This window comes from Setaria viridis, chromosome 7, assembly GCF_005286985.2.
Source record: "Setaria viridis chromosome 7, Setaria_viridis_v4.0, whole genome shotgun sequence".
Classification (NCBI taxonomy): Eukaryota; Viridiplantae; Streptophyta; class Magnoliopsida; order Poales; family Poaceae; genus Setaria; species Setaria viridis.
The window spans coordinates 15,395,571-15,423,346 of NC_048269.2; the positions used below are offsets into that span (position 1 = coordinate 15,395,571).

The 27,776-nt window shown below is 40.3% G+C and overlaps 2 protein-coding genes and 1 pseudogene across 5 annotated transcripts; 2 read left to right on the top strand and 1 right to left on the bottom strand.

Moving 5' to 3' along the window:
- The first annotated feature begins 521 nt into the window (after window positions 1–521).
- On the top strand, window positions 522–2,991 carry LOC140223448 (uncharacterized; annotated as a pseudogene).
- A 6,310-nt stretch (window positions 2,992–9,301) lies between these two features.
- On the top strand, window positions 9,302–12,438 carry LOC117863414 (wall-associated receptor kinase 2). The gene is made up of 3 exons (XM_034747108.2): window positions 9,302–10,324; window positions 10,595–10,771; window positions 11,046–12,438. Exons 1-3 carry the CDS (start codon window positions 9,427–9,429, stop codon window positions 12,230–12,232), a joined length of 2,262 nt encoding a protein of 753 aa, XP_034602999.1. The 5' UTR covers window positions 9,302–9,426; the 3' UTR covers window positions 12,233–12,438.
- Window positions 12,439–19,801: 7,363 nt separating this feature from the next.
- On the bottom strand, window positions 19,802–27,123 carry LOC117863413 (wall-associated receptor kinase 5). 4 transcript variants are annotated; one of them, XR_004642217.2, is made up of 6 exons: window positions 26,181–27,123; window positions 24,974–25,453; window positions 22,047–22,196; window positions 20,691–21,812; window positions 20,505–20,621; window positions 19,802–20,330 (listed from the first exon to the last, which is right to left on the bottom strand). XR_004642217.2 is itself a non-coding variant. In XM_034747107.2 (5 exons), exons 1-5 carry the CDS (start codon window positions 27,070–27,072, stop codon window positions 20,560–20,562), a joined length of 2,706 nt encoding a protein of 901 aa, XP_034602998.1. In that variant the 5' UTR covers window positions 27,073–27,123; the 3' UTR covers window positions 19,802–20,559. The 4 variants fall into 4 exon arrangements, 2 of the variants coding, with proteins under 2 accessions (XP_034602998.1, XP_034602997.1); XR_004642216.2 differs by having other exon boundaries at window positions 20,505–21,812; XM_034747107.2 differs by having other exon boundaries at window positions 19,802–20,621.
- Window positions 27,124–27,776: the final 653 nt, after the last annotated feature.

The following is a 27,776-nucleotide window of genomic DNA, read 5'->3' on the forward strand; positions in this document are numbered from 1 at the left end:
ATTTGACGCATCAGACTCCACATCTCGACGATTACAACTTCTCCGCTCGCTAGGACTCCTCCTGTCCTCTCACGGCTCCGCCGCAGCGCCGCCGGCCGCCGCACCAGGCCACCAGGGACAGCGCGTCAGCGCGTCTGCGCAAGTGCGCAACTGCGTGGGGGATTTTGTGCCCGAAAACTTCTGATGGTCCATAAGGAAAACTTCTCATTGTCCACAAACCACAAGGAGGTTTAAGATGAATCTATCTTCTATTTTTTTTCTTATTTGAAAAGACATATATTCTTAAATATTTTTATTTATTTATGTATGAGTGCTTTTTTTATTTCAGTTCGTGAGTTTATTGAACAGACCGTCAATCCATCAACATTCTTAACTTAATATCGTGTGAGGTTGTGATTTGTAAGTTTTCTATCCGAAAATTTAAAACATGATTCTATCGTTACATGTTTGTTTTGCTATAATGTCTAGTTAGTTATTGTACTTACATTACATAGACATTGTTTTTTCAGAACAGTTGGATTATGAAGAGAGGCGGAGATATTGCATCTCTTTTTCAGAAACATGCAGCAAAGAAGGCACCAGCTGCTTCAAACACTATCCCATCTCCAGTTGAAACTTTTGTGGAAGAACAGAATCAGGAGCATGACAGAGTGGTAGTTGAAGAAATCGTGGATCCTGTGTCCTTGCCTCCGCCACTGCAACCACCCACATCACAGCCGCCGGTTTATGACATCAATCGCCTTCCACATGATCCAGGTGAAAGGCAGCCCATTGAAAGTTATCATGTTAATGATCAAGATGCAATTCGAAGAGCATATATTATTAAAGGTCGATTCAAACCTGTTAATCATGATTTTCCATCAAGAAAAATTGGAGGTAGGGATTGCCAATTCAATTATGTATGGATGTATAATCATGAGTGGCTTGAATATAGTATCAAGAAGGATTCTGCGTTTTGCTTTATATGCTACTTGTTCAAGAAGGGTGCTGGGGTCAAATACATTTATTGTTGGAGGATGGAATAATTGGAATATAGGAAACAAAGCACTTCTCAAACATAGTGGTTCTATGGCACACAATGCAGCTCAGGAGAGATACATTGGTTTTATAAATCCCAAGGTAGCAATTGATTATCACATTGAGAAGTGGACTGATGAGGATCTTCGTCTTTATAAGAAAAGGTTGACATATTCACTTAGATGTATCAAGTTTCTTTTGCATCAAGGATTGGCATTTCGTGGACATGATGAAAATGAAGAATCTAGCAACAGAGGAAATTTCATTGAACTTTTGAAGTTTCTTGCAGGAAATAGTGATGAAGTGAACAAGTATGTCTTGAATAATGCTCCAGGTAATTGCACCTTAACTAGCCCAGAGATACAAAAGCAAATTATTCATTGTTGTGCCATAGAAACTAGAAAGAAAATAATTGAAGAACTTGATGATGAGCCCTATGCAATTTTAGCTGATGAGTCCAGTGACATATCACATAAAGAACAACTAGCTCTTTGTTTACGTTATGTTGATAAACTTGGAAGGCCTTGTGAACACTTTATTGGAGTTGTTCATGTAGATGATACTACCTCTTTGTCACTTAAGGAAGCTATTGAGGGTTTACTTGTTAGTCATGGATTGACTATGACTCAAATTAGAGGTCAAGGTTATGATGGGTCCAGTAATATGAAAGGAGATATTAAAGGGCTAAAAACATTGATTATGCAAGAATCACCTTGTGCGTATTATATTCATTGCTTTGCACATCAACTCCAACTAGTTCTTGTTGCTGTTGCCAAGAGAAATACTGATTGTAAGAGCTTTTTTGATCAAGTATCTATCTTATTGAATATTATTGGAGTTTCTTGCAAGCGTCATGGTATGCTTCGAACTGCTAGGCTTGAGAATATTAAGAAAGCACTTGAGTGTGGTGAACTTGAATCAGGGAGTGGATTAAATCAAGAGATGAGTTTGCCTAGGCCTGGTGAAACTAGATGGGGCTCTCATTACAAAACTATATGCAGCATCATTACAATGTATTCCTCAATCCATGATGTGCTCATTGATCTTGGTGATGATATTTCACATAAGGATGATTGGACAAAGATACATTTTGTGCTTGGAGCATTTGAAACTTTTGAGTTCATTTTCTTTGTGCACTTAATGTTTGTTATTCTTGGATACACAAATGAGTTATCAGAGTGTTTGCAGAGAAGGGATCAAGATATTCTTAATGCAATCTCCCTTGATAATGTGGCAAAGAACAAAATGCAACAGTTAAGGTCTGATGGTTGGGACCACTTCCTTGAGAGGGTCACTTCTTTTTGCATTAAACATGATGTTGAAGTTCCTGCTATGGATGGTGATTATGTGCCGTATGGAAAATCAGCAAGGTATGCCCGTGCTCGAAACCAAACAAATGATGATCATTTTAGAAGAGAAGTATATATTGGTGTTATTGATCAAATTAGGCAAGAGCTTGATAATCGGTTTGATGAGATCAATATGGAGCTACTTTTGTGTATGTCAGCCTTCAGTCCTTCCAATTCATTTGCTTCGTTTGATGCACAGAAGGTACGCAGATTGGCTGAATTTTATCCTAAGGATTTCTCTAACAATGATTTGCTAAAACTTGAATTACAACTTGATAATTATATTGATGACATGCGACGAGATGATAGCTTCAAGGGTCTAGACAGCAACGTTGATCTCTCAGTTAAACTTGTTCAAACACGGAGGCACAAAGTGTATGATATGGTTTACTTGCTTCTCAAATTGATATTGCTTTTACCAGTGGCAACAGCGAGTGTTGAAAGGGTATTTTCTGCCATGGTTAAAGTGAAAACAAAGTCAAGGAATAAGCTAAGTGACAGTGTTTTGGATGATTGTCTAGTCACATTCATTGAGCGGGATATTTTCTTCCAAGTGAATGAAGAAGATATAATCAAGACATTCATGTCATTCAAAAAGCGGCGGGTAAACAAAGGAGACAAGTAACATTGTAAGTTTCTTTTATGCTATATTTTGAACTATTTATATTGTGATTTGTTATTGTTTCTAGCTTAATCTTTGAATTTATCGAATTGTAAATGGTTTTATCGAATTGCATAAATTTTTTTTTGGCATACCCTATGATAAAATTCTAGATCCGCCGCTGTGTGAGGACACACATGAATATTAGACTAGCACATGTATTAGTTGATGACTATTTTTTCACAAGTCATGGACATGGAGATGTTGAACTAATAATGTGGACACATGTGGAGACATGTGCTAGGACTGACCCAACACGAGAAGTAGTTCTCTCTTTAAACAACATATACGCTTTGTCCTTAGACCTGAGATTGTCGCATGTATTCTAGATGTGGATCGACCTACTTAGGGGCTATCAAACGCTACGCCGTAACAGGGTAGTTATAAAGGTAGCTTTCGGGTTTGTCAAGAAGCATGCTATGAGACATGGTCAATCAAGATGGGATTTGCCCCTCTCTGATTGAGAGTGATATCTTTGGGCCCCTCGAGTAATCGGATCCGAAAATGCATGGCCATGCTATGTACGGTTAAGAGTTAACCCACAAAGGGATTCCGAATCACAGGATCGAGAAAGAGCGGTCAGCTTGAAGCTAGACCAAATATCGTGAGGCAAAGGGAATAGCATGTATATTATGTTGTGATGGTTCGTCTGATATGATTTTCGTGTGCGTATAGGAGTTGGCACGTCTTGCTAGAGGCTGCTACCGACTATTGGGCCGAGTAGGAGTACTCGGGCCATGTCTATACGTATCCGAACCCATAGGGTCACACACTTAAGGGGCTGGAAGCCCAATTCGGATCTGATCCGAGTTGGATTAGGTTTAGAAGTACTAATGGGCCTCGGACCCAGAGGCCCGTTAGGAACCTCTATAAATAGAGGGGTGGGGGCGCCCTAGGGTTTACACTTTTTGGCGAAACACACCTGCCGCGCCTCCCACGCCCTCGCCTGTTGCAACTCGCGGATCTAGCAGTCCGGCTTGCGACGCTTCCTCCCTGCACGTGTGGATACATTGGAGGTGTTGCGCCTGCAGCACTTGGACGAGCCGCCGACGAGCCACGACGAGCCGACGACGAGCCGCGACACCGGGGGCGATCTTGCTTCACGTGGACGAGCTGCTGAGGAGCTGATGGACGTTGACGTGATCGACTACGTACGACTACGTTGATCGACTACGTACGACTACGTGATCGTCTTCACTGCATCGACGCATATGTACATCTTCCGCACCAGTAGTGCGTCGAGTGGTAATCCCGTGATCCTTATACGGCAGTTCTTCCTGGTTTACGCGGTAGAAATTTTGGTTTGCGCTAGTGTAGCCTACCTCGTATCCCTACATCTTTTACATCCATTATTTTGCTTATCAATTGCAGCTGGTGGTAGTTTCTTTAGCCAAGAGCGTTGCGGTTCTGTTTATGATTTCCTTTATTACACCACTATGGTTGTCAACACTGTTAGTGCCTCTTTTAAGAGGAGGGATCACCTTCAGGATCACCATGAGGGATCACCTTCAAGATCACCATACCAAACTTGTTGACAAATTAGATAGTGACGCTATTTTTGCTGGGAGGGGGAAAACTCAAACTCAAGAAACTAGTCTTACAAGGCCTTGTGATATACGGTGGGGTACAAATCACAAGCTCGTCTTCAGTTGATCTGGTCTTCTATATTGGTGGTGCTAGAGAATATTAGTGAAGATGGGAAAAGAAAACACGAGCATCTGGTTTAATATAAAGAATGGAGGCATTTAAATTTGTGATTATATTACATCTTATAATAGGGTATTACGGAAGACTCGTGAGCTGTCCCAATCTTACTATTACTAATTGGAGGCTTCTTTTGAAGCCTCCAGGTGAAGTCACCTAGGATTCCTAGGTGGACAATCTAGAAAAAGAGAGAAGTCCTTGAAATTCTTACAAAAAAAATAAAACATCTAGCCATCAATCGGTAGACTCAACTCATCATAGCCATTGGATCTATTATATTTTATGAAAAATTACCCACCTATATCATTATAAAAATAGCCTAAAGTAACCCCTAAATCTATATCTAAATTACCCACCTCTACCATTATATAAAATTAACTAAAGTAACCCCCTAATCTTCATCAAAATTACCCACTCATGCTATTATAAACAATATTTAAAATAACATCCTAAATTTGAAACTAAATTGCCCACAACTAATACTTCAAAAAAACTTAAAGTAACCCTTAAATTTGCATCTATATTACCCACATATGCTATTATTAAAAAATAATATGAGGTAACCCTACATTTAAATCCAATCACCTTAATTAAAAATATACATCAATATATGAACCTAAATCATCTATTTCTTACACTATTAGTATATGATATAATAACTAAGGTATGTACGCATGACGTGGGTCACCATTTATAAAGATATAGGCAAGTGATGAGAATATAGGTTTTAATGTTAAAATACAGCTCAAACTTAGGGTCCATTAAACAAATTCAAGCGCATACCTGCGATGCAAAGTGAAAAGTTAAAGATTATAAATGTGGATGAAAATATTATAGAGTAATTAGTAACTAAATCTATCACAATCGGATGAAGATACTAAGTATATATCTACATAGGTATTGTGTTAGAATATTTAACAAATGAGATGTAGCTCATGTTAATAGTTTTGTAGCTATGTAGCCTCATTTTTTTTTCCATTGGAGACTCCGCATTAGTTCCCACGAGATACGTTAGAAAAAAACAAATCCTAAAAATTCTCACAAAAATCAGAAACATCAAACATCAATCCTACTCTAATAATCATTGTCATTAGTCTATTATATTTTTTAAAAACTTACGCACCACTATCATTATAAAGATATTCTAAAATAAACCCTAAACCTATAACTCTACAATTATAAAAAATAATCTTAAGTAACTCCATAATCTTCATCCAATTTACTCATGCATATCATTATAAAGTATAACTTAAAATATCATTCTAAATTTGTATTTAAGTTACTCACCTATGACGTTATTAAAAATAATCTAAATTAAATACTTAAATCTTAATCTAATTATCTTCACGTGCCATAAAGAAATGTCCAAAAGCAAACTAATATATGATTCTAAATTATCTATTTATATCATTGTTAGTATAGAAATACTAAGTTAAGGTACATGCATATGATGAGTGTCACCATGTAGACCATTTATACATCTACGTGAGGAAGTGATGGAAAAATATTAATTTTTATGCTAGGCACAATGTATGGAGGTGCTATACAAAATGAAAAAAAGTGAGAATGTGCATGAAAAAGTGTATAGAGTAATTATTAATTAAAAATCAATCACAACTGGATAAAGATAAGTACACATCTATATGAGTATTATGTTGAAGTATTGAAAAATGAGAGAGTAGTAGTAAACAATTTTGATTATTAGCTAGGATTCTAATTTCTAAATAATTTTAAAATATAATAGCTTTTAAAAATATTAGCCCGTGCGGGAGCACTAATAATTGCAATGGAAAAATCAGAATATTTTTCATGCAATATGATGAATTTGATCTGTGTTGAAGAATATGAATGACATGAGTGAGAATGGTTAGATACACAGTACCAACTAGGGGTTGTTCTAGGTATCGTGGTGCTAAATTGGTCAGCTACTAGCATCATTTCTATAATGGAATTTTATTGTTGTGATTGATCATATACTTGCTGGGTTAAACCACCATTTTCCAGAAAGGTCAACTCAATTATGGAGATGTATAGCTTGTCTTGATACAAAGAATTCTTTTGCCAACTGTGTGGTTCAGAAATTAGTTGACCTAGCTAGGATGTATGCCGTTAACTTCTGTGATTATGATTGCCTAAGACTTCGAGGACCAACTTGTCATATGCATTGATGAAGTTAGATCCTGATTCCTCAAGCTGTACTGATTTGGGGAACCTTGCTGTGAGGATGGTTGAAAGTACATGCACATTTCGCTTTGGTGTATCGATTTATTGAACTTTCACTAATTTTGCCGTTGGCAACAACAGTTGAAAGGGCCTTCTCTTATGAGTATTGTATGAGTATTGTTAAGAATGAACGCAGAAATAAAATGGGTAATGAATGGATGGATGATAGCATGATGATGAGGACATGACTATTTCGATAATATATCGCTACCTAATGATATTAATATGACTAGGAACAATGGAAAGGAGAAGAAATACTTAAAGAGAGGCATGGGGACGATGGAGACGATCAGCATGGGGGCGTCCAAACCATGTAGAGGCCCAAAGAATATTAAGGTCGAGCCTGTCTCGGAATCCAAAAGTAGCCTGCACTAAAATCAATGCGGCCGCATATGGACGTTGTTTTGGACGTTCTACATATTCATGGAAAGCTAAGGAGATAAGCTTTCCAATAGCACTAGTCCCTCATCAAAATTCATTCGGAATCGACGAGAATCGTCAAAACAATTGAGTGTACAGAATTGGTTAAGAAGCGGTGTCACCATCTTTTGAGCCGGTGAGCCGTGTATCGTATTGGGGTCTATTAGGGACGTGTCCAGGGAGTGGAGCTCACCCCTAACAGCTTGTATTCAGTAGCCGCCACCTACAATAGGATTTGGGTGCTTAGATTAATTTATCTTTGAATAGTTTTGCCCTTTATCGATTTGTGAGACCCCAACTCGCGTGCTCCATATTATTAGCAATATTCAGATTGTATCTATCTTGTTCTTATTTGTGTTCTTCGATTCGTAGGTAGGAATTAGCCTTCGTGGTGAGGTCAACCGGGCACGTGGTGCTTCGGTTGCGGGGTTCGGATCTTTCTAATCAGAAACCGGATCGAGTGTGTTGCTACTCCACCACCAAATCGAGAGTTATCCTTCACCTGATGGAAGATCAGACACCCTAGTTCCCATCACATGACATGCTTTACCGAGGGGTATGTGTTTTCATCCATTGAATATGAAAAACTTTAAAGCGCTTTCAAGCGATAAGAAACCATATGATAGATGTGCCCGCAAGCAATGAGTGGTATGTATTGTATTCCTTAAATTTCAACCCATAATACTATCTTCCATACATGGAGTATTATAACAGTTCAAATTTTAATGTAGGATGGCGAACTAGTGGGCAAAGTGGTCATGTATGTTGGACTGAAATGGAGATAGAAGGCATGTATGATCTTTTGGTTATCAAAACTTGTTGATTTGATAGTTTTCTACCCACAAAATTATTTTCCATGTTGCTTGAGCATTTAAAATTAATACCTAACACTAGTGAGATTCCTAGCCTCTTGTCAACATTCCAAGTACCCAACGACTTGCCCGAAGTCTTCCCATCTTGTCCTGCTCGGTTGATGATGCATGCAGCTGTTTCATAGATGGATGATTCACTATGGAAACAGCGACCCTCTACCGAATGTTGACCCAGCCGGTGTGTACTGGACAAATAATCAGCTTGTACCTACCTGGAAGCCTACCAATAGGAGAAGACTGCAGGTCTTGCTTCAGCAGTGCCTGCCAGGTCTTCCACGGCTATGAAGTTGACCCACAGATAATAAAGCCAGTCAAGCATCCCTCGAGCGAGCATCACAGGTTTTTCCCAAGACTGTTTAACTTAAAATACGAAGGAATAGCATCAATATGTCTATATATGTGATCACTACATGTACAACTATGGTTAAAAAATAATAGCAGCTTTCGTTAGACCCATTAGTTTAATTAATATCAGAATGTCAATGATGTCCGCAGTTAAAAAATTATCCTTTTTGGTGAATATGCAGAAACTAACTTTACATCGTCAATCTATGTATGTACATGCAGTGAAAGGGGATGAACTGTGGACATGCAAACCAATCCACAGTTAACTTTACCACGCGCACAGCATGCTTTGCGCGAAGGCGACGAGAGGAAGTATTTGGGCAAGACGACTCGTACAGCCAAGGGAAGGGCGGAGGGTCATGACACAGTCAACACTTGAACAAAGTACCCAATAACGATGCAGCTGTTTCGTACATGCATGAGCCAATTAGCATGGCAAGCAGACTACTGATAGTTACGTTACTGGACAACTAATAAGAAGCAGCTTCTGCGTACCTGCAAGCTAACGGATAGAAAAAAGGAGACTGATTCCTGGCAGGTCTTCCCCTAGCAATCAAGCCAAGTTGCAAGTACGACTGTGCACGCCTGTACACTTGCGAGTTGCAAAAAACACATGCCAAGTTGTGGTAATGGAGAGACCAAAGACTTGGTGTGTGGTTCGTTGACTTGGTCAGGCTTCTGTACTCTAGAAAGAACATGCATGTTGGTTCGCGTATTTATGCCCCCTTACTTCCTCTTTTGTTCCTCTAACCACTTAGGAAAAGAACTTCCCTCCAATCTTTGAAAGCCCAAACCTTCGATCTTCGTTAAGCCGAAAGACTGATCTAGCCTATCCATGCCATCACTAGTGCCCAAATTATCACAAGTGCTATGGCTGGCCTCAGCGCTCGCAGCAATTCACCCCGTTGTTGGAGCGCTGCCGCAGCCAAGTAGCAACTGCCAGAGAAGATGTGGCCAACTCGAGATCCCCTACCCGTTTGGCATCGGATCAGGCGACTCGCCTGACCACTGTGCCATGCCTGGCTTCTACCTGAACTGCAGCGACTCCAGGACATTTCTTTTTAATGTCGAGGTGCTTAACATCTCGATACAAAGCAGCACTGCACGGATGAGGGTGACCATGGCCTCATCTTGCTACAACACCTCCACTAAGGACATGGACTACGACGATCGGGCGTTGAACCTTACAGGTACGCCCTACAGGCTCTCCGACACGGCGAACAAGTTCACGGTTGTTGGGTGCAGAACATTGGCATACATTGCTGATCAGGACAACGTGGGAAAGTACGCGAGCGGCTGCGTGTCCATATGCCGGCGAGGTGATGTGAGCATCCTCACCGATGGCTTATGCTCTGGAATTGGCTGCTGCCAGACAGCCATCCCCAAGGGGCTACAATACTACAAAGTGTGGTTCGATGGCGGCTTCAACACATCCCAGATCTACAACATCAGCCGCTGCAGCTACGCGGCGCTGGTCGAGGCATCCAACTTTACATTCTCCACAAGCTATGCTACATCGTCGGTGTTCTATGACACTTATGGCAGGAAGCCGCCGTTGGTGGTGGACTGGGCTATCGGGAATGGAACGTGTGAGGAAGCCCGTAACAAGCCTGGATCATATGCTTGTGTCAGCAGCAACAGCCAGTGCTTCAATTCCACAAACGGACCAGGCTACGTCTGCAATTGCTCCAAAGGGTTCCAAGGCAATCCATACCTTGTCGACGGATGCCAAGGTAACGAATCTGCATAAACATACAGGCTACATAATTGAAACATGAAAGATGCTGATGAGTAGAGCTCTAGAATCTGAAGCTTAATTATGATATGTATAAATGTTACTGAAAACATAGTAGTAGTACAGTTTCACCAGAAGCTACAAGCTAAGTTTATTCCTGGTCTCTGAAGTAAAATTTGACGCTCTAAACATGTTAAATGTTCCATATTATCAATCAATATTGCAAATTTTTGACAAAATATTTTTTATGCAATTGCTAATACTGCAGATGTTGATGAGTGCAAGGATCTGGAAACCAACCCTTGCTCTGTGAAGGAAGCTTGCAAGAATACTCATGGTGGATTTGAATGCACTTGTCCTCAACAGTCCCCCAAAGGAAACGCCTACAACGGGACATGTGAGAAAGACCAATCATCAATTCCACATGAAGTCACAATTCCAATAGGTACACCTATCTTTCCTCTTTCAATACATTTATTATGTTTTAGAAGTATATATGTTCAAAATAGATCCACGATCGTGAGAAGTTGGTGGATATTATAAGGAGTATCAAGCTCATAACGTATCCACGGACATGGAGACGTACATAACCACGAAGCCACAAATATTAAAAAAATTGCATACCAATTATTAATTGTTTCAGCTAACCAGAGTACTTTTCAGACTCTTTTTTCCAGCCGTCTAACAACTTAAAGTTTCCATACATGTCTGATCTGCAGGAATTTTTGGCTGTCTTTTGGTTGGTCTTTTACTTTTCCTTATTAAAGAATGGATCAAGCACAAACGACGAATAATCAGGCACGAATACCAAAGGAAGATGAACGAATGTTTTCAGCAGAACGGTGGCCAACTTCTAATGGATATGATGAAAGTAGAGAGTAACAATTCACTTCAGTTGTATGACCGGGAAGAAATTGAGGTGGCCACAAACAACTTTGACGACAGATCAATCATTGGAGAAGGTGGTCAGGGAACCGTTTATATGGGGCAAAATCTTGATGCACAAAACAATCCTGTTGCAATCAAGATCTGCAAGGGATTCGATGAGAGTAGGAGAAGGGAATTTGGTCAGGAGCTGCTTATACTTTCTCGAGTAAAACATGGAAACATTGTCCAGCTTCTAGGTTGCAGCTTGCAGTTTGAAGCTCCAGTTCTGGTGTACGAATTTGTGCCGAATCAAACCCTGCACTACCTGATCCATAGACAAGATGATGCATCCATCAGAACTCTGGAAATCCGTCTTAAAATTGCCACTGAAATTGCTTCTGCACTAGCATACCTACATTCACTTAGTCACCCTATCTTTCATGGAGATATCAAATCTGTCAACATTCTTATAGGCCACAATCTCTCCGCTAAACTTTCTGATTTTGGATGCTCAATGATTAGGTCTGCTGATGACAATGTTCAAGTAGTGAAGGGGACAATGGGCTACTTAGATCCAGAGTACCTTTTGAACTTTGAGCTTACTGATAAGAGTGATGTTTACAGTTTTGGTGTTGTCCTTTTGGAGCTCCTAACACGTAGGAAGGCACTGTCCGAAACAAAGGAGAGCCTCGTGTCTGTCTTCACGGAAGCCATGAAGGAGGGCAAGCTTGTGGAGCTCATAGACACGGAGTTAGCCAACCAAGAAAACATGGATTTATTACATCAAATGGCTGCATTAGCAAGAGAATGCTTGGCCATGACTGGTCAACATCGACCAATGATGAGCCAGGTAGCCGAGGAACTCCAACGATTGGCAGGCCCGGTGCCACAGCGCACTCGACTGTTTCATGGTGTTAACGCACTCATGTTGCAGGGACGGTCGTCTAACAATGCAGCAGGTGACTATACTAGTGAAGAAAGCACAGATTACTACAACCTCCAGCAGAAAGCCTCCATGAGCACAGAGTTTGCACGATGAAATCAGTACGCATTAGTTGGTTGCGGCAGTGTAGACATGCATAGTATATTGACGTGTGTGTCCTATTTAGATACGTTCACAATGTCATAACATAATTTTGTTGAACTTAATACTTCCTCAGTAAAGATTTGTATAGTTTCTATATATACTGAAATTACATTGTATCAGGAAAGTGGCTTTTGCCGTTCAAAATTATTGCATTTAAATATGGTATAAAGACTACTTTACAGCCGGCCGTATTTTTGTTAAACGGAACGGCCGGTTCCATCCACCGTCCAGCCAGGATCTAACAGCCACGGAAGCTAGCGCTCGCGGGGTCCACAGGTCAGACCAGACGTTTGCTCCCCAAGGCATACTATAGAAAATCTCGGGGCGCACCTGTTCGTCTTCATCCGCTCTCGTTTTCATTTCGCACCGCCGACTCTCTCTCTCTCTCCGTCCCCGGCGATTTCTCCACTGCACCTTCAATCCACTCGAACCAGACAAATCGCGAGGGGCGGAATTGCACAGCGAAGACGGAGAAGCGATTTGAGCGCACACGGAGGTGAGTCGTTCGTCGATTTGCTGCGGGTTTCTCTCTCAATCCCCCCGAATGCGCACTAATTTGGATTCATTGTCTCCAACATTTTTTTCCGATGGATAGACGACGGGCATGAGACCACGGAGGTGAGGATGAGCTGGGGTGGGGGGCCAAGGGGAGCGCAGTTCTTACCCTGAGATCCACGCATGTTAGTGATTTTTGTGTTTTTGGTTTTGTTGCTAGATGCCCTTCTAAAATCTGTCCTCCCATCGAGCAATCCCAACTTTTACGTGTGCGTTTTTTACTGCAGAGATCTCAGCGGAGCGAGGAAGGATACTTCTGGCACACCAAGGTGTGCTCGCAAATCCACCTCCCCCATCGAGCATAGGACGCAAAAACAACGCTGAGGTATCTAAGGTTCCCCCTGAATCCCTGCTTGGATGCTGCGTAAGAGGACTGTTTTTTCTGATGCAGACAATATCATTCTTGTTTTACTATTTTTTATTTGTGCAATAGCATTTGTTAGTTTTGGGGATTAGGCAGAATATTGAGTTTTTGGGGACTGGTACGATGTTTGTCCTGAGGAGAAATCTGAGTTCATGCACGTGACACTGCTGCAGTGATGTTTAGGCCTACTATAGGTTCCATTGCATGCAAATAATTTTACAATAAAAGTGGCATGGACAATAGTACTCTTTTTTTCTTATTGGCTCTTTACAGTGGTGATCAAATTAACCAAAAATGTGAAGTCGGAGATTTAGTGGTTCAGTAGCTGACCCAATAACTCGTACTGCTTTTTTGGTATGACAAAGATAAAGGTACCCTACATGTCAGTTTGCTTTGCTTAAGTCTTCTCTTTTTCGGAGCCAACCAAAATATACAGGAATGATAGGCTTTACTGGAGTTGTGGGAGTTTTTTTTTTCCAATCTGACTAACCCCCAGCGTGGATCTAGGCTATCAATGCATGTTACTTAGCTGTGGTCTACACTATCAGCTAGCCTTTTTTACTCTGAAATATTCAATTTTTTAATCGAGTATATAATTGCGTACGTCATTATCATAATTTGCTTACGAGATTATATAAACTGTCTACAAAATTATTATAAATTGCTTGACAGATTATGTATTTTTCTATTGTTCTTAGAGTGCAAGAGAAGCATGATTAAAGGGTGTGAAAGTAGCAGCTTCTATACACAGTGGAGAGGGGCCTAGATGCACATAAATGTGAGACTCTGTTTCCATTCTTTTTGTTTTCTGATCTGAACTTTTTTTAAGTTTCTTTAATTGGTTTTCAGAGTAGTTGTAGTAACATTCTTCCTGTACACAGTTCTAGTAAATTTTCAGAATAGCTTTTAGAGTTGGAATTACCAACCGGGACTAAATGTTTTGTCCCGGTTGGAATTAGCAATCGGGACAAAAGTGGGGGGGGGGGGGGCTTTTGTCCCGGTTAGAATTTCTAACCGGCACAAAGGGGGGAGTGTCGGTGGGATTTTTTTTTGTACGCATTACAACTGGGACTAAAGGGGGCCGGGACTAAAGCCCCCCTCCCACGCTGGCCTTCGGTGGTACTTTTTTGACCCGGGACTAAAGCCACTTTAGTCACGGGTCCAATGTTAACCGGGACTAAAGGGGTTGGATGGAAGGTCAGTTCTCTACTAGTGATATTTGGTTATTACAGGACAAAGTAAAGAGACCTCCACGATTGCATTTTATCTCTAGTTCAAGTTTTGTATCTGATACTCCGTAGGATGTTTCTAAATTAAGTTTTGTATTTGGGGCTGCATCGCCCAGCACATATTTAGGTCTCGTTTGTTTTGGCCGGAACAGCCCGGAATGAGGCCCGTTCCGAGCGGTTTGGTCCGGCCCTGAATGAAGTTAGGCCTCAATTGGAATCGCTGTTCAGTTGGCCTGCCCTGAAACCAAACCTTGTACGGCTCCCCCCCCCTCATCCACATCCACGTCCCAGAACGAACCCGTGCCTCATCCCTCCGAGATCGGAGCCTGGCGGCGCACGACGCGAATACTTGAAGGCACACGAGGCGGCGGCGAGAGGTGGTAGCGCAAGGTGATTCCGTGGCGGCGTGGCACATCCCTGACGGTGACCGGCTCCCGTCCAGCCTCCACCCTCTCTGCCACCTTCTCCCCAGTAAGCGCCACCATCTCTCCCTCCCCCTCTCCCATCATCGCGTTCTTGTTCTGGAGGTTTCCAAGCCTAGGGTGTAGTGGATTCGATTGTTTGGGGTGTAGTGGACCTCCACTCCCTGTCGCCTAGGGTTCTTTAGTTTCATTGGATCTGCGTTGACCGGGTGGGCGATTCGTGAGTGGATGGAGACTGGGAGGGGGACGTCGCCGGTGACCTGCCTGAAACTAGAGCATCGCAATCTCACACCCAACCACGCCCTTCGCTTTGCTATCCAGGATTGGCTTCGTCACTCTCACTCCCTGATGATGTATATAGTAGTTGCTTTACTCTTGCTTTAAGTTTTTTCTGTACAAATTGACCAAGAGCACCTTGAATTCAGAGTAGAAATGGATGCCCAATGGGTTAGTGCAATGGAATACAAAAGCAGCTTTCAGTCTGAAACTCTGAATTCCCTTCTGGTGTATTCTGTTACCTGTATATATGATTTTACTTCATATATTTGTCTGATGGGGTGAGACTAATTAACAGACTATGTTGTGTTGATCTGGTGAACAAAGAACATGTTTTTCTCTAGAACTGCAGCTACATCTGAATCTTTTGATGGTGGTTTTCAGTAGTTCTTTTCAGTTTCATTGCAGTAGTTCTTTTGATGCTGGTTTTCATGGTGAGCATTTCAGAAGTTCCTTAGTTAGCTGATTGGGCTGTACTGCTAGTACTAGTACTGATTGGTTCTGTTAGTTTATTCATTTTGTTATAAAGCATGATGCTATACCAACAATTCTAGCAGTAGCAGTACATGAGTATAGTGGCATACCTGTTACTATTTTTTGCTTAACGAATACCTTTTCTTGTTACTTGTAGATCCCTCCAGCTCCACGAGCAGAAAACAGAGAGGCTTTCATATGTGCCTGTGAAGCAGATCAAGAATCAGCTTTGATTTGGCTAAGAAATGAGATGGCTTACCAGGTAAAGTCGTTGTCTACTTAGTTGCTATAAATAGCACTTGTTCTGTATATTTCAAGTGAGATGTCACCTATTATCAATTCACAAAGTGTCAAAATTGCGGAGTTTCAGTTCAAACTTTCAATTCTGAAACCATGTCTACAAATGGAATAATATGGCTGTAAACAAGTGCATGTTGTTTATCAATTTGGAATTAAACATGTGATCTGAGTTAACACTGTTTGAACAACTAAAATACCATAAAGATAGAACTTTGGAAGCATGTTGGTGCCTTTGGAAGTATATTTTCACTGCCAAGTACCTTTTATATCTGAATATTAGTCAGATTGTGATATACTGTGCTGCTGCTTTTTGTGTGTGCAGGTCTTGAAAGAACAGCAGTGAGTTCAGCCTCAGCTTTTGTTTTCTTTCATTCGTTCTAAATTGTAGCGTGAGGATTGTTCTGTTATATTAAGCAATATTGAAGCTTTTGTCGGTGCCATGGGACATGCAATATTGAAGCAATATATTAAGCGATGTCGTTCTAAATTACCATAAAGATAGAAATGTATGATGCAAGTGCTAGCATATGTATGCTCTGCCAACATGCATGCATATGAAGTATTCTGTATGGATAACGGACATGAACTTAATGATGCTTTTGCTGTAATTCAGTTTGAAGTATTCTGTATGCTCTGCCATCATGCATGGGTTTGACCTGGATTGATCCAATCTGTGCCAAATGATGGATTGACCTGTTCAGTTTGAGTGGATTTGGTAGGATTTAATCTTCCCTGGATTGAGTGATACAGGTGGAATCACTCAAACTGGGTCTGAAAGTAATCCTGGTCAGAATCTAGTCCGGCATTGCCGAAGGAGGTCTTAGGTGGAATCGAATCACGTGCGGAATTGAAGATTCTTCCACATCTTGCGTTCACACGTGCGAAATCGAAGATTCTTCCACATCTCGCATTTCGCTCCACGCTCCTTGCTGTTCACAGTGGGTGCTCCCTGAAGTGCTCTTTTCGAGTGTGGAATTCTACCTTCGTGCCATCGACGCTGAAAACGCGGAGACAAACACGCTCTAAAGAAATATTGCATTTGTTCATATTTGTGTAACGGGATGAAACCATATTTCCCTTTTCTATTCAAATACAAATGGACGAGACATGCACACTTAATCGTCCACATGACGAGATCTTTCTTACCGAAGAAAGGCTTAAAGTACTCTTGCTGCACGAGGTAGTTTGTATACATGTACGATTCTAGCTACGCAATTGAAAGATGGTGGTAGTATATATAGGAAAGTTACTCAGCCACTGCATAAGTAGCCTACTGGCATGTCCATGCCCTCTTGCTATTACCCAGCCTCGTTTTACCACCAGTACGCCCACCAGCATATACTCTTCTTTGTGAAATTGTAGTAGGGGAGAAAAAGGGAAGAGCATGTGTGCAAGAACTCCTCTTGTTGTGCATTAAATGATCAGATTTCCGGAATGGAAGGTCTCTGGAATCTCAGTTCGTTGCACAATTCTGATCGTCCTTCCTTCACAAATTTATGTATGGACCACCCATATGTTCTGACAAGCTAGAGCGAGATAAGTATGTGAGAAATTCAAGGTACGTGAGTGAATGGATAGTAGCTAATAGACGTTCCACTGCTATTCACCGAGCCTTCATGGTATTCCGGTACTCAACGCTTCTTGGGCTTGTTTTAGATCCATTTGTTCACATTTGTGTAAAGGGATGAAACCAAATTTTCCCCTTTTTCGGTTTTAACAGACGAGACGTGTACTTGTTCATTCCACAACACGATCTTTCTCATCCATGAAACGCTTACAGCAGTATCAGCTAGCCTGTATATATATACAATTCTAGGAACACAATTGAAAGATGATACTACGATATCATTGAAACAGTTTGGTGCGTTGTATAATATAGTTTAGTTACTCAACCACTGCATAAATAGTATATTCCCTCTGTTCTAAATTGTAGGTCGTTTTAACTTTTTAGGTTCATAGATATTATTATGCACCTATGAACCTAGAAAAGCTGACCTACAATTTGGAACGGATGGAGTACTAGTTTAACCATGCTCTCTTGTTACTCAGCCTCGTTTTACTATGACGAACATCAGTACACACACCAGCATACACTTCGTTGTGAAACTGCAGTAGGGAAGAAAGAGAGATCAGCATGTGCAAGAACTCTTCTAGTTGTGCTTCAAATGAGCAATTCTTCAGAATGGATGGTCTCTGGAATCTCAGTTGCACAATCCAGGACGATCTCCCTTTACCTAATTATGTATTAGAACATAGTTTTTATTTGTTATTAGGGCCTTTCAAAAGTATCCCCGCGAGCCTGTAGTGAGCACCGGTAGTGAGCCTAAAGCGCGGAGCTGTTGTGCACCTTAGCAGTCGTAACTCCCTGGCATGCATCATGACCGCTTGCTTCTACCTTGTACCATCCACCTAGAGTCGCCACATCTCATGTAGTTCTTCCAATTTGCATTTCACGTTCATAATTCTTAAAATCTCGAAAAAGATTCAATACTGAAAGAATTTTCAACAAATAATGCTAAAAGTTTGTCTAAAACACATTTAACAGCTGAAAATGAATCGGCACTGACTATAGTACTGTTTTCTGCCTTAGTAATCATTGTACTGTTTCTAGTCGCTACTTCCAGAAATAGGTGTACTTAAAATAAAAAATTTCAAGCATATTACTAGTTTTGACAAAATGACCTTGTTGTTCCTGATTACTCATGATTCAAAGTTGCGCTATCTCTAGCTACTTGTTATGTTGATCCTTAGTAGTCCAACCGTGAAAGAAGTTATAATTAGTAACTGGATTTGCGACATGCATTTCTCCAAATATATTTGGTTGTTGGTGTGAAAGTTTAATTAAATAGATATGCCCACAAGCTAGCTAAAAGTGCAGCCTTTGTAGGAAAAAATTTGAAATGCTCGAAATGCACTCATTTTAGGACAGAGGGTTAGTTCTTAAGTAAAATTTCCCTTTGAGCCATGTGTGCCAATTACGGGGTGTACAATTATGTGTCAGCTGGTTGGCAAGCTGTTTATGATACACACACACAACTTGCATCAGAATCTAACACCGAGAGAGTAGCAAGCTATTTGTGCTACATGCTAAATTAACCAATTACGGGCCTCTGATGACCTGCTGGTCGTGAACACACTCATCTGTTGTGCGTTGTTGTGGTCGAGGACATCTCGATAAGCACATACATGCAGTTTTTTCTTTGTATATACAATAAGATAAATAGTTCACTGGAAAAGAAAACAGACAATAATAAGAGCACATGCTTAGCTGTTGTGACAGCAAAACTAAGTATTAATATTAGAAGTGCAGTTGTGGACTCAATTTTTTTTAAAAATCTCAATATATATATATATATATATATTATATAATATGCTTAACAATCTGAATGTTATACCTTTTATCACTCTTGTTTCTACTACTCCTTTCTAGTTCTGTTAGTTGGTGATTGTATATATATAAATTTGACCAACGCCAAAGGTGATGATACGTGGACAATATATATAAATTTGATAACAATCGGTACTTTGTAACTGTGTAAGAATAGTACTTATTCATTATTTGGAAATTATTGGCTAGTGAATAAAAGTTACTTTTAGTCTACTGTGTATTTAAGCATAGTAATGGACAGTGGAACAGCGAAAGGAAATATTAACAAGCACAGCCATGTGCCCAAAGTTAAAAAGCTCGATATTTGCTAATCTATTTATAAAATTAAAATTAATTAAAGATTTTGATCATTTCATATAATTGAAGAGTTAATGACATATAATGATCAGTTGAGGTACAGAACACACATGCTTTACCAAATGGAAAATTGGAAATCTAATGTCGTCTCTTGAACTTTACCTGGTAATAACAACCCTCACATGAGATTTTCATTGGAACATGCAAATCAGTATATAAGTCAATCAACAGAATAATTAAATCATTTAAATATATAATCAAATCGGTAGAACACCTGCGTCTTATCTCAAGTTGAACCAGGGAAAACACACAAATCAAATGCTGATAATGAAGTGGTAACAGGGAGGGTGAACAGAGAGTACTAGATAGACCAAGGGGAAATGGAGAACAGAGGAGGGGGAGCAGAAATCAATTGCAAGCAGGGAGGTAGGGAGGCCAGCAGCAGCTATGCGGCGTGCCACGGCCGAGATGAAGGAGACGACGGTAGCGTCCAGCACCAGAGATCCGACAGGTATCCTGCGTGGTAGTGAGGTTGTATGCGGGTCTACGCATTGCCTCCGCCCCTCGGCGTCCGGGCCACGATCTCCATCGCCTAGCTAACGCTCATCACAACATGGGGCGGGCTCTCCTCTGCAGCCGCAACTGCAAGGAGGGAGTCAGCGACAGCTGCGGCTGTGAGGAAGGGGGCGACGGGTTCCGCCGATGCGAGCAGAGAAGGCCGATTTTCAGGAGACACCTCATGACGCTGCCAGAGAATCAGTCAGGTCATACTCTATAAAAAAAGATGTAAAACGTAAAATAGTGCAATTGTCTCAGGATATATACGCATTACAAATACCTACAGAGACAAACATTTCACTCCATACCAGAAGGTCTATCTACAATAATATACAGGCCAGTATATAAAGTTCCACTTAACTGATGCTTAGATGGATTATCACGAAGAACAACATATCGTTGGACTTGAGGCACGTCTAACGTGGCAAACCAGCAGTCGAGAGGAACTCTTGCTCCAGACTGTAGAACTTTTTGCTACCTTGAGATGAGGAAAGTTCAGATTTTTTCCCAAAATCAATGCCTGATAACTGATAGCTGTTTATATCACCTTTCATAAGCAAGGGTTGCCTCTCTTCATCTTTTCCAGCAGCAGGTTGATTGGACTCTGCTCGTTTTGTCCTCAGAAATTGTAGTGCCATCTCCACTTGCTTCATAGTAGGTCTTTGGTCACTTTGGAGTCTCACGCACATCTCCACAAGAGATGCAACACAATTTATTTCTTCTTCAGACGCTTCCTCGAGAACTTGAGGAGCTACTATTTCCGTAATAGGCCTAATCTTCATCTCCCACAGAAAGTAGTTAGACAAATTTTGCTTTGTGCCCGACTCACTTGTAAGAATAGGCTCCTTTCTTACAAGCAATTCCAAGAGTACCACACCAAAACTATAAACATCACTCTTTTCGTTTAACTGCCCAGTATGGTAATACTCTGGATCTAAGTATCCAAACGTTCCTTGGACATTGGTAACTACATGTGTTTGATCTATTGGAACCAATCTTGAAGCACCAAAATCTGACACTTTAGCGGTATAGTTGGAGTCAAGGAGAATGTTGGATGACTTCACATCACGATGGAAAACTGATACTGAAGCTGCAGAATGGAGATAACAAAGAGCCCCAGCAGCTTCGGCCGCAATCCGGAGGGAGCCATCCCATGACAAAACTAATTCGTTACTTGAACCACCATGGAGGAAGTCATAAAGTGAGCCATTAGGGATAAAATCATACACCAGTAGTGGGACCTCGGTCTCGAGACAACATCCAAATAACTTAACAATATTCCTATGGTTTATTTGAGAAAGAATTGCAACCTCATTTATGAACTGATTAATCTCACCTTCCTCAATAATTTTAGACCGCTTTATTGCAACCACACGTTGGTCTGATAAGATGCCTTTGTAAACCATACCATGTCCACCACGGCCTAGGATACGTGTGGAATCAAAATTATTTGTTGCCTTTTCAAGCTCCTCCAGAGAGAAAATCTTTGTCTTTTCACTAGCATTTTCATCAGATGATATTAGTTGTTCTAGGAGTAGGCCCTGGTTTCTACGGAAATACATCCTACACAGTCGTTTTTGGATGTTTCTTTTCCATCGACGAGTGAGGTATATTCCACCAACACTAAGAAGCAGAACTGTAAAACCGCTGCACAGACCGATAATAACACCTGAAAAATTGTACCTATGAGTTCCTTTTACATAAATAATAGGGAAATTTGTCTACAGGACACTAAATAAAAACAAACTTTTCTCGAGGACACAGCAGCAAGTTTTATTATCTGTAGGACACCGTCCAGTGTCCTCGAGATAACAAACTGAGTGTCATAGTGACAAAACCAGGTAAATGTAGTGTTCTGTAGATAAATTTCCACTAACAATATCTCAAAAAATATACTTCTTACCTAAGAGAGCATTTTGTTGTTTCATTGACGAGCACCGTAATTTGGTTGGATCATATACTGTCTTCTCAGGGCATGGGGTACAGTAGAAGCTTCCTATAGTATTGCGGCACATTCCTTGACATCTGTTTGGTTGTTTACACTCATCAACATCTGCAAATTAAGCACATGTATCTTTTTTAGGTAGCCAGAATTTGCTAAAACCTTTCAGGGTTTACTGATATAATAAAATGTAAAACCAAAGGAATAATTACTTCCCTATTTTAATACGGCACACGCACCATAATGTTGTATATCATCTTCACATTATTAAGACATCTATCGAAAAGTTCATATACTCCTTCCGTTTTTATTTTATAAGGCGTGATATGATATGGCACGGTCTCCCAAATTATACTTTGATCATTAATTTATCTTATATTATATTGTTTATGGTTACAAACTTATAATCATTGGACAGTATATTTGATTACAAGTCCAACTATGTCAAGTTTACACCATAAAAATAAAAAAAAAATTTGTTAAATTATTGGTCAAAGATAGCAATGTTTGAATCTAGGTATGCATGTACGCTTTATAAACATAAACGGAGGGAGTGTACACCATCATTAAATGCCTCAGGTTACAACTATACTATACCATTGACAAATTAGTTATTTAGACAATGCAAATATCATTTTTTTTGTCATCCATATGTAATGCATGGCAGTTCATAACTTCAGTACAAGGTAAATTCCGAATAAACTATAAATTGTAATATTTTACGAACACAATATTTATGCATATATCTTTTAAACTAACATGGATACTTGGGCAAAATTAAGGAAATAAGGAATTCAAAAGCCACCCCTGATCTAGCCACGCAGTAGAACGTTGTAAGACAAAAGTCGCATGTTTTTTGTGTGAAATACCCACATGTGTGGTTACCAAGCTTTAAACACATGACCGCCCCTCTGAAACAACCCCAGTTAGAATCCACAGTGTAAAACATTGTCATCTGGTACGAGTAAAAAGTTTACTACACAACTGAACTAGTCGGCCTAGGCATTTCTGATCTTTAATGCATGGGCTGTGCCATATGTATAATATGGCTGTGGTTACAAAACACTGAACCCAATCGGCCTTGGTCCATATTTCCAATACATGTACATCATTATTTTCAAGCATTCTTCTCCAAGGCTATTGGTACTAAGGTTGGATATTGTGCGCACACTCTTGTTTGGAAAGAGATATGGCTTCATGGGCATATAATCTCTTGCACTTTATCTCTTTGCTTTGGTGGCCAAGCGAAGGGATAATAAGCAAACTATATTGGAGGCTCTTAATGATAATGCCTCCATTGCTGACATGCAAGGGACCCTTACAGTGGGTGTAAGTGCTGGATATTTGGACCTTTGGGATCTCATCCTCAGGCTGTGTTGTTGCAGCCTTCTAGTGTGGAGGATAAACATGTTTGACGCCTATCTTCTTTAAGGGATTATTCAGCTAAGTCAGAATATGAGGGATTTTTATAAGGGGCGGTTCAGTTTGAACATTGGCAGTGTATTTGGATATGTCACTTCTTCATATGGCTTGTAGCATAATCCCTCCATCCCAAAAAGAATACCATCCTGAAATCAAATTTTGTCCAAAAAGAATGCAATCTGGGATTTAAGCATCGTGCATGCATAATCTAGCACGCTAATCTAGCTTGTGCATGCATGATTAAATCGAAATGGATTCCCTCCATCTTCTCTATGAAAAAACAACTAACTAAAGGCACATGCGTCTTTTTTATTCACCCCTAATTTGTATGAAAAATCCCACGATGTTGTTCATTTTTGGATGGAGGGAGTATGTGATAGATGTTGGATGGCTGATCGCCTTACTTGTCAAAGCTTACCGCATCCTGAGCTCTATCCTCTCTATGACCAAGAGGTGGGAACAATTAACCACTTGCTTGTACTGTGATTTTGCCCAACAGTTTTGTTTCAAAGAATGTCGGCCTACAAAGCTTGACTCGGCAACCTGCTGAATCTTCCTCTAATGGCTGCTGGTGGTCGTGGAGTAATGATTTGGTTGGACTGGCAAGTACTACAAGGATTAAATTCCATCATTATTCTAGGGCTTGGTATCCATGGAAACACATGAATCAGTGTGCTTTTTATGGAGGATCAAGCTAAGGGGCTCTCTCTCTTATTTGCCCCAAGCCTGAAAATGTAATGATGAGCTTAAGGTCATAGTGGGTTCTATTTTAGTTTAAAAGGTGCCCATGTTTTCCTGTAAATATCTAGGGTTTGTGGTGCATGGTGTTGTATGTGTTTATCATACACTATATATCCTTCTTAATATAATGATATCCAGCTTTCATACATGTCCTAGAAAAACAACTTTAAATGAAAAATATCAACTGCGAGAATGTAGATCTTGTTGATACTTATAATTTTTATAGAGTTTATTGTATCCATCAGAGTCTATATGGAAAATTATGAATTCTTTAAATAAGATAAAATTCAAATTACACGTAGGAAAATATGTGGGCCGGCTCATGGAGGTATCAGTAGCAGTGATGAGGAGAATAATACCACTGGTCCATATCTTTGACCAGCTGTGATTTTGCTGCTTGCAGGACAGCAGTTACCAAAAATCACAATTTCTGTAGTAGTATTAAGGACAAAAGTCACACATATAATCATGAAGATATTTTTGCTGGTGGATACCCATAAGGGTTTGTCTGGTACAACTTCCTTATTCGTGTTGGTACTTGGTTCCAAACTTTAAAATCACGGATGAGCTGCTAGAAAAAAAATGTTTTGTTGTAGTATCTAGTTGATACTAGAAACATTTTAGGTATGTAGTTAAGTAACGCTTAAAAATAACAATTTCCAATATAAAGGTATGTATTTAGCATATAGGATCGTAATTTTGTACAGGAAGGAGAGTTTAGTTACCTTCGCAACCACTATGGAGGTATGGATTTCCCTGGAACCCGTATGAGCAATTGCATCGGTAACCAACATAGCCACTTGTAGAATTAACTGGAATGCAATTGCTATTTGCGCTAACACATGCATATCCAGAGATATTTGCCTGTGCCTCTTGACAAGTTAGATTCGCAACAACCCATTTCAAAGAAACTGACTCACCTGAGCTAACAAAAATGCCAGGGTCATCATCAGAAATATGGTTAACAAATCCTTCATAATCATCAGCGATTGTGTACTTGATAAGCCCTTCGTCAATATTGATCTCTTTCACAAGATAGTATTCATCATGTTCCAGTTGCAGGGTAGAAGTTGTCACATTTGTGCAGTTGAGAAAAAATTGTTCTCTAGCAAAACAACCTTCTTCAATCCCAAATGGAAAAGGAACCGTGATGTTTCCACAAACACGGCTGCAATTGGCTTTTTGTTGCGCTGCAGGATTGTAACCTAATTCCAGTAGAAAAGTATTCACAATGAGTACTATAGAAAATTAATACTTTTTCTTTTGGCGGGTAATACCTTTATCTAATATGTATAAATAGATGCTGTAGTGTGACCCAGAATGGGATGATTACTATCTAGCTAGGTTGAATATAAGCCACCACAGTAGTTTTAAGATAAAGAAAATCTGGGACAAGTTCCTCCAAATTCTCTTACTACTTATTTTAGAGGACCCAAAGTTATAACTTTGAGGATATAGTTACCAATCTCAAAGACTCACGAAAACCTACCGCGCTTTGTACTCTGCTCCCCACGGGCGCATACTTCTAACACCCATATTTTGTATTCTGTTCCACACACCCTGACACCCACTATGGTTCTCTGGTATTTTTGACAACTGTGTCAATCCTAGGAGATCTTGTAATTCGGAAAGAAAATGAATGGAAGAAAAATAGTACATACTGAATATTGATTATGCAAATACATAAAGTATTGTAGTTTTGTTGGTCATATGGGTGACTATGCAGTTGGTATATCTACAACATCTGTAGAAAGTCAAGCAGGGCCATTTATAATTTGCTGAATTTCTATGGGTTCTTTTAACTGCCCTATATATTGTACCGTTTTTTTAAGATGTATATATCTGAATGGCTTTGGGCTTAAGTTCTCAATATAGAAATCGAGTGGAATGAAAGAAGAAGCTGGATTTCTTACAACGGGGTAGTGTTAATACCTCTGTCTCGCGAGCAGCCACTTAAAATGTATGGGTTGCCCACGTAACCTGAATTGCACTTGCAAGAATACCCAATATACCCAAAATCTTCAACGTCATCGATACATCGGCTATTGTTGCCAACACAAGCAAATGTCGCATTATTCTCCTTGGCACTCGCACAGTTTGGTTGATCGACGATGTTCCAGGAGAGGGAAGCAGAAACTGTAGTTACGTTGATGTAATCCCACAAAGAGCTCCGATTATAATTTACCTCTGGACTGCTTTCTCTGTGACGGACAAATGTGAGATTAAATGCTCGAACACTATTCTCCCAGAAGATCAGGCAACATCCTGTGCCGTTGCAGTTTTGCCTAGCCGCCATGTCCGTGATATCACTGGTAGGACATTTAAGTGTGCACATCGGCGATGTTATATTCGCATCCCGATCACTAAAATATATGTCAAAGTCGCAACCAGTGATATTCATCCAGATAGAAGAAAGTGTAAATGAATACCCTGGAGAATTCCACGACATGTTGTATGTGTGAACACCATAACTCACTGGGATCGTATATGGAAAATTGATCCCAATATATCTGCTCGAACTGTACGACCCTGTATCCACTGTGACAATATTGTAGGCAACCTGGGTGATGCCATCATGTAGAAGTAGAGTTGGGGGCTGAGCAGACTCGTTGCAGGTAAGCTCGAAGTCACCACCACGGGAACAATTAGGCCAGATGCCAAAAGGATAGCTGAAGGTCAAGTCTCCACAGCTCGTCTTGCAACCGGAGAGGGTGGGGATGGTGGAAACCGTGCCATTGCTCTCTGCTTGGCTTCCCAGCACGACGGATACCAGCATCAATAGTTGAATCCCCAGCAGTGAACGGAGGAGCAATAATGGAAACATCCTCCACGCTGGGACTTTTGTATGTTATGTGGTTTGCAGTTTCAATGATGAAGGAATAGCTCGAAAACAGGGTATGCATCATTATATAGAATTATGTTGGGGCAACTTAGTCATTTCCATTGACTACACAATATAATTGTGGGGCTAAAGGTTGTTGTCTTTTTTCTTTTTTTCCACATGCATTTCCAGTGGTCAAATTTGGCCGGTTCGAGAACAATAGTCTACTGCTTGCCTTTTTGGGTCCACAACACCAAAATATGGAGGCCCTAACAAAAAGATCAAAATATCAAGGGATTTGATACTTTTGTTTAACGAGAAAACAAATATGTGTGTACCCCTCCAAATCCAACCCAGTGCCTACTTGTAACATAAATGCAGTGTCGGTCTTGCCAATCTCAACTAGCCCCTTAATTTGATTTTCTGACTCCTCTTATGATTTCTCACATATATAACTCGGTGGGTGAGAAATCAAAAGAACGATTTAGATTCACCGTATGAAACACGTGGCATCCATCGGACCAGGTATGCACGCAGTTAGATTTGGACAGTCATGCATGTAAGTTTTTTTCATGTGTGGCGTAGCCTTTGTTTTCCATACACTTCAGTGTCACAACTATAATTAGCGATATGCAATTATATTACCTGCATTCAAATGTATTGGCAAAAAAATTGTTTTTTCCTGGACTTGAACTTTGTTGGGAGCT